This window comes from Triticum aestivum, unplaced genomic scaffold, assembly GCF_018294505.1.
Source record: "Triticum aestivum cultivar Chinese Spring unplaced genomic scaffold, IWGSC CS RefSeq v2.1 scaffold27977, whole genome shotgun sequence".
NCBI lineage: Eukaryota > Viridiplantae > Streptophyta > Magnoliopsida > Poales > Poaceae > Triticum > Triticum aestivum.
The window spans coordinates 577,141-585,052 of NW_025228057.1; the positions used below are offsets into that span (position 1 = coordinate 577,141).

The 7,912-nt window shown below is 49.7% G+C and overlaps 1 protein-coding gene across 1 annotated transcript; it reads right to left on the reverse strand.

The window, feature by feature from the left end:
- Positions 1-412: 412 nt before the first annotated feature.
- Positions 413-973, reverse strand: LOC123172986 (RING-H2 finger protein ATL2-like; the record flags this gene model as incomplete). Its single annotated transcript, XM_044589858.1, has 1 exon — positions 413-973. A coding segment is annotated over one exon (561 nt), but the record flags the coding sequence as incomplete, so codon positions are not given.
- Positions 974-7,912: the final 6,939 nt, after the last annotated feature.

The following is a 7,912-nucleotide window of genomic DNA, read 5'->3' on the forward strand; positions in this document are numbered from 1 at the left end:
CACAATATATGAAACCCCTACATTAACCCTACAAAACCCCCAAACCCCCACCCCCCCTTTCAAAAAACCCCCAGCCCATGTACTGCTGACGCGTGGATGCCTTTTTTGTCCCGGTTGGTGCTACCAACCGGGACAAATGGCCCCCCTGCCTGGGCAAGCCGCAGCGGCCACGTGGAGCCCCATCCATCCCGGTTGGTATAAGAACCGGGACTAAAGGTACTGGACATTAGTACCGACCCTTTAGCCACGGTTCCCTAACCGGGACAAATGGGCCTTATAAACCGGGACAATTGGGCCTTTTTCTACTAGTGACGCAGTTGCCAGCCAAATGGAGTATGATCAACAGAAGGATATTCACGGTGTGATGGAATAAACACCCCGACCACAAAACTGCATGGCTTGAGCATACATGTCAGAAGCAAGCAGATCGGACGAAAGCCAATGCCCGGCTCCACTTGTCAAGATCCGTGTCGATCGACAGCCTCCTCGTCGCCGGCGCACTGCCCTTGACCGCGGCTTCCCTCATCTCCACGTCTACGCGCACCTCGGCCTCGGCATCGTTGTCCGGTGCCTCGACGTCCGCGCGGCACAGCGGGCACGTGGAGTTCCCGTGGAACCACGCATCGATGCACCCCACGTGGAACCGGTGGCCACACCGCGGCAGCGCGCGTGCATCCTCACCGCGCTCGAGCCCCGCGAGGCAGACCGCGCAGTCCCCGGCGCCATCGCCCGCGGCGGCCACGGTGAGCGCGCGGAGCACCGCGGGGTCCAGCCGCCGCGGCGAAGGCGCCACCGCCACGCCGCCATGGACAGCGCCACTGGAGATGGACGGCAGGCTGTGGCGGAGACGGATGCGGTTGCGTGAGCGCCGGCGCCGGGCGCTGCTGTACGCGTGCAGCGCGATGAAGGCCAGGAGGACGCCCGGGAGCGCCCCGGCCGCGGCGACCAGGAGCTTGCCGGAGAGCGCGTAGGGATGACCCACAAGTATAGGGGATCTATCGTAGTCCTTTCGATAAGTAAGAGTGTCGAACCCAACGAGGAGCGGAAGGAAATGACAAGCGGTTTTCAGTAAGGTATTCTCTGCAAGCATTGAAATTATCGGTAACAGATAGTTTTGTGATAAGGTAATTTGTAACCAGTAACAAGTAACAAAAGTAAACAAGGTGCAGCAAGGTGGCCCAATCCTTTTTGTAGAAAATGAAAAGCCTGGACAAACTCTTATATAAAGGAATACGCTCCCGAGGACACATGAGAATTATCGTCAAGCTAGTTTTCATCACGCTCATATGATTCACGTTCGTTACTTTGATAATTTGATATGTGGGTGACCGGTGCTTGGGTGCTGCCCTTCCTTGGACAAGCATCCCACTTATCATTAACCCCTCTTGCAAGCATCCGCAACTACAAAAGAAGTATTAAGGTAAACCTAACCATAGCATGAAACATATGGATCCAAATCAGCCCCTTACGAAGCAACGCATAAACTAGGGTTTAAGCTTCTGCACTCTAGCAACCCATCATCTACTTATTACTTCCCAATGCCTTCCTCTAAGCCCACACAATGGAGAAGTGTCATGTAATCGATGTTCACATAACACCACTAGAGGAAAGACAACATACATCTCATCAAAATATCGAACGAATACAAAATTCACGTGACTACTTATAGCAAGACTTCTCCCATGTCCTTAGGAACAAACGTAACTACTCACAAATGATATTCTTGTTCATAATCAGAGGGGTATTAATATGCATAAAGGATCTGAACATATGATCTTCCACCGAATAAACCAACTAGCATCAACTACAAGGAGTAATCAACACTACTAGCAACCCACAGGTACCAATCTGAGGTTTTGAGACAAAGATTGGATACAAGAGATGAACTAGGGTTTGAGAGGAGATGGTGCTGGTGAAGATGTTGTTGGAGATTGACCCCCTCCCGATGAGAGGATCGATGGTGATGACGATGGTGATGATTTCCCCCTCCCGGAGGGATGTTTCCTTGGCAGAACAGCTCCGCCGGAGCCCTAGATTGGTTTCGCCAGGTTCCGCCTCGAGACGGCGACGCTTCATCCCGAAAGCTTCCTTCTGATTTTTTCCAGGGCGAAAGACTTCATATAGCCAAAGATGGGCACCGGAGGCCTGCCAGGTGGCCCACGAGATAGGGGGGCGCGCCCAGGGGTTAGGGCGTGCCCCCACCCTCATGGCCAGGGTGTGGGCCCCCTCTGGTTGATTCTTTCGCCAGTATTTTTTATTAATTCCAAAACTGACTTCCGTGGAGTTTCAGGACTTTTGGAGTTGTGCAGAATAGGTCTCTAATATTTGCTCCTTTTCTAGCCCAGAATTCTAGCTGTCAGCATTCTCCCTGTTTGTGTAAACCTTGTAAAATAAGAGAGAATAGGCATAAGTATTGTGACATAATGTGTAATAACAGCCCATAATGCAATAAAGATCGATATAAAAGCATGATGCAAAATGGACGTATCAACTCCCCCAAGCTTAGACCTCGCTTGTGAAGGAAATATGCCCTAGAGGCAATAATAAAGTTATTATTTATTTCCTTATTTCATGATAAATGTTTATTATTCATGCTAGAATTGTATTAACCGGAAACTTGATGCATGTGTGAATACATAGACAAACATAGTGTCACTAGTATGCCTCTACTTGACTAGCTCGTTAATCAAAGATGGTTGAGTTTCCTAGCCATAGACATGAGTTGTCATTTGATTAACGGGATCACATCATTAGGAGAATGATGTGATTGACTTGACCCATTCCGTTAGCTTAGCACTTGATCGTTTAGTATGTTGCTATTGCTTTCTTCATGACTTATACATGTTCCTATGACTATGAGATTATGCAACTCCCGTTTACCAGAGGAACACTTTGTGTGCTACCAAACTTCACAACGTAACTGGGTGATTATAAAGGTGCTCTATAGGTGTCTCCGAAGGTACTTGTTGGGTTGGCGTATTTCGAGATTAGGATTTGTCACTCCGATTGTCGGAGAGGTGTCTCTGGGCCCACTCAGTAATGCACATCACTATAAGCCTTGCAAGCATTGTAAATAATGAGTTAGTTGCGGGATGATGTATTACGGAACAAGTAAAGAGACTTGCCGGTAACGAGATTGAACTAGGTATTGAGATACCGACGATCGAATCTCGGGCAAGTAACATACCGATGACAAAGGAAACAACGTATGTTGTTATGCGGTTTGACTGATAAAGATCTTCATAAAATATGTGGGAGCCAATATGAGCTTCCAGGTTCTGCTATTGGTTATTCACCGGAGACGTGTCTCGGTCATGTCTACATTCTTCTCGAACCCGTAGGGTCCGCACGCTTAAAGTTCGATGAAGGTTATATTATGAGTTTATGTGTTTTGATGTACCGAAGGTAGTTCGGAGTCCCGGATGAGATCGGGGACATGATGAGGAGTCTCGAAATGGTCGAGACGTAAAGATTGATATATTGGACGACTATATTTGGACATCGGAAAGGTTCCGAGTGATTCGGGTATTTTTCGGAGTACCGGAGAGTTACGGGAATTCGTCGGAGAGTATATGGGCCCTATTGGGCTTTAGGGGAAAGAGAGAGGAGAGGCTGGGCGCGCCCCCCCCTAAGGCCTAGTCCGAATTGGACTAGGGGGAGGAGCTGCGCCCCCTCCTTCCTTCTCTTCTCTGTCCCCTTTCCTTGACTCATACTCCTACTACTTGGAAGGGGGGAATCCTACTCCCGGTGGGAGTAGGATTCCTCCTAGGGCGCGCCATAGAGAGGGCCGGCCCTCCCCCTCCTCCACTCCTTTATATACGGGGAGGGGGGCACCCCTTGGAGACACAACAATTGATCATTGATCTCTTAGCCGTGTGCGGTGCCCCCCTCCACCATAGTCCACCTCGATAATATCGTAGCGGTGCTTAGGCGAAGCCCTGCGTCGGTAGAACATCATCATCGTCACCACGCCGTCGTGCTGACAAAACTCTTCCTCAACACTCGGCTGGATCAGAGTTCGAGGGACGTCATCGGGCTGAACGTGTGCTGAACTCGGAGGTGCCGTGCGTTCGGTACTTGATCGGTCGGATCGTGAAGACGTACGACTACATCAACCGCGTTGTGCTAACGCTTCCGCTTTCGGTCTACGAAGGTACATGGACACACTCTCCCCTCTCGTTGCTATGCATCACCATGATCTTGCGTGTGCATAGGAAAGTTTTTGAAATTACTACGTTCCCCAACAGTGGCATCCGAGCCTGGTTTTATGCGTAGATGTCATATGCACGAGTAGAACACAAGTGAGTTGTGGGCGATATAAGTCATACTGCTTACCAGCATGTCATACTTTGGTTCGGCGGTATTGTTAGATGAAGCGGCCCGGACCGACATTACGCGTACGCTTACGCGAGACTGGTTTTACCGCCGTGCTATGCACACAGGTGACTAGCGGGTGTCAGTTTCTCCAACTTTAGTTGAACCGAGTGTGGCTACGCCCGGTCCTTGCGAAGGTTAAAACAGCACCAACTTGACAAACTATCGTTGTGGTTTTGATGCGTAGGTAAGAACGGTTCTTGCTCAGCCCGTAGCAGCCACGTAAAACTTGCAACAACAAAGTAGAGGACGTCTAACTTGTTTTTGCAGGGCATGTTGTGATGTGATATGGTCAAGGCATGATGCTATATTTTATTGTATGAGATGATCATGTTTTGTAACCGAGTTATCGGCAACTGGCAGGAGCCATATGGTTGTCGCTTTATTGTATGCAATGCAATCGCCCTGTAATGCTTTACTTTATCACTAAGCGGTAGTGATAGTCGTAGAAGCATAAGTTGGCGAGACGACAACGATGCTACGATGGAGATCAAGGTGTCGCGCCGGTGACAATGGTGATCATGACGGTGCTTCGAAGATGGAGATCACAAGCACAAGATGATGATGGCCATATCATATCACTTATATTGATTGCATGTGATGTTTATCTTTTATGCATCTTATCTTGCTTTGATTGATGGTAGCATTATAAGATGATCTCTCACTAAATTATCAAGGTATAAGTGTTCTCCCTGAGTATGCACCGTTGCGAAAGTTCTTCGTGCTGAGACACCACGTGATGATCGGGTGTGATAGGCTCTACGTTCAAATACAACGGGTGCAAAACAGTTGCACACGCGGAATACTCAGGTTAAACTTGACGAGCCTAGCGTATAACAGATATGGCCTCGGAACACTGAGACCGAAAGGTCGAGCGTGAATCATATAGTAGATATGATCAACATAGTGATGTTCACCATTGAAACTACTCCATCTCACGTGATGATCGGACATGGTTTAGTTGATTTGGATCACGTGATCACTTAGAGGATTAGAGGGATGTCTATCTAAGTGGGAGTTCTTAAGTAATATGATTAATTGAACTTTAATTTATCATGAACTTAGTCCTGGTAGTATTAGCACGCTCCCCTGTTTTATTTTGATATGTTCCTAGAGAAAACTGAGTTGAAAGATGTTAGTAGCAATGATGCGGATTGGATCCGTGATCTAAGGATTATCCTCATTGCTGCACAGAAGAATTATGTCCTTGATGCACTGCTAGGTGACAGACCTATTGCAGGAGCAGATGCAGACGTTATGAACGTTTGACAAAAGCTCGGTATGATGACTACTTGATAGTTTAGTGCACCATGCTTTACGGCTTAGAACCGGGACTTTAAAAATGTTTTGAAACGCCACGGAACATATAATATGTTCCAAGAGTTGAAATTGGTATTTCATACTCATGCCCGTGTCGAAAGGTATTTGACCTCTGACAATATTTTGCCTACAAGATGGAGGAGAATTGCTCAGCTAGTGAGCATGTGCTCAGAATGTCTGAGTACTACAATCACTTGAATCAAGTGGGATTTAATCTTCCAGATAAGATAGTGATTGACAAAGTTCTCTAGTCACTATCACCAAGTTACTAGAACTTCATGATGAACTATAATATGCAAGGGATAACGGAAACGATTCCCAAGCTGTTGGGGATATTACCACTGGGCGTTAACCGGCCAGGAGAGGCCGGGTTAACCCCATAAGTAGTTCATCTGTACCTGAAGCCTATGAAGACAGACGGTGACGCTTCATGAAGGCCCAGGGCCCAAAGCCAGTTTAAGGCCCGTAGACACAAACCGGCATTGATATGTAAACTTGTGTTGTAAGATAGAGGTAGCAGAGACCGAGCCGGACACGATTATGAGCCGGCCTCGGAGTCTGTAAACCGATGGGCGTCAACCCATGTATATAAGGGGACGACCCGGCGGCGGTTCAGGGACAACAGACAACACCTCGAGACTCAGGCAAAGCGTATTCGCTCCCTGGTCATCGAAACCCCATCAATTCCATCACAACTAGACGTAGGCTTTTACCTTCATCGTAAGGGGCCGAACTAGTATAAAACTCTCTAGCGTCCCTTGTCCGCTTTAACCCCTTTAAGCTAACCCGTAGCGATGGCTCCACGACTAAGTCCTTTCTCTGGGACATCTGCCGTGACAAAACCACGACAGTTGGCGCCCACCGTGGGGCTATCGCACGATGGTTTCAAGTTCTTAGAGGGCAACTTCGAAGGACTCAAGGGTTACGCTGTGGGCCGGATGACCAAAAGTCGTCGCGGCAAGCTCTACATCGATGATGCAGGCTGGGGCCCCGAGGCCGGCTCAATCGAGTACGGGTACCGGGTCCCCTTTGGTGGCATACACGTCTTCATTGGCAAGATCGGCAAAACGGGCCCTGAGCCGGACATCTGCACCGACCTCGTCGAGACGGCTCAACGTGCGAGATCTGCCCGGGTCAAGCCTGTCATGAAGTGTGCCTTCGTGGGAGTTATCCATGGAGGGGAATCTGAGAATAGATCGGAATCTGGTGATGAGACCGTCGTTTATTCCGGCGACGAGTCATCGACCGGAGAGACCGAGTCGTTATATCAGTTACAAGATGGCCGGATTGGGGGCTGTTCGGATGGCGACAGTATTCCGGACCCCTTTGATCTGCCAAATCGGGTTGCTATCTTCATGGCCGGCACGCAACCGGCGCTCCACTCTTCGACCGCAGCGGCGATGATTTCCGGATCAGCGGCGGCGGCAGCGGCTAGGGCAGGAGGCCCTGTGCGACCACCAGCTCAGGTTCTATCTGATTTGTTTGATGCGTTGGCAACGCTAATGGCGGAGGTTAACCCGGCGGATCAGGATACACACAATGCGTAAATCGTGGAAGTGAAAGATCAGATCACCCAGGCCAAAGCCGACTTAGCAGCTAAGGATACCAGGATAGCCGCGGAGCGGGCCGCTTTGGATGCACAAGCTTACCGGATTATGCTGGATCAGAGTGTGTCGAACGAAGTCCTGAAGAGGAGGCACCGATCTTGCCTGCCGCCGGTTTATGACGCTAGAAATCTCTTTAATACCCCAGGAGCAGGGACTAGTAATCCGCCGGTGGTAAACCGTACGGAGGCACCGGGGGCAGGAGCGCTGTTTCAGCCACGTTTGGTGGATCCGCCTCGTCAAGACAATATTGTGGCACCGCATGTCCCCACGCCACCAGGTCATTATTCTAACCCGATGGACAACATTGTCGCTGCCGCTTCACGGCTGGCGGCCATCCCGATCGAAGGCGATTCTCCAGCGGCAGTCGAGACGCGTCGGGTTAAGGAGCTTCTTCAGACAGCCTTGATTCAACAGGAGGCTTATTCGTATAGTCGCGATCGGATTCATTCCACTCCCCGTCCAAGCAGGAGTTACAGCAGGCGTATGGATGAACCGACAGTGTCAAGCAATGCACGGAACCGTGATCAGCCCCGTGGCAATAACCCGGTGGGTGGTGCTGGTGATGCTCAGGAGGTGGTGAACCGGGCTCGGGCATGCAGAGAGGTCGAGTT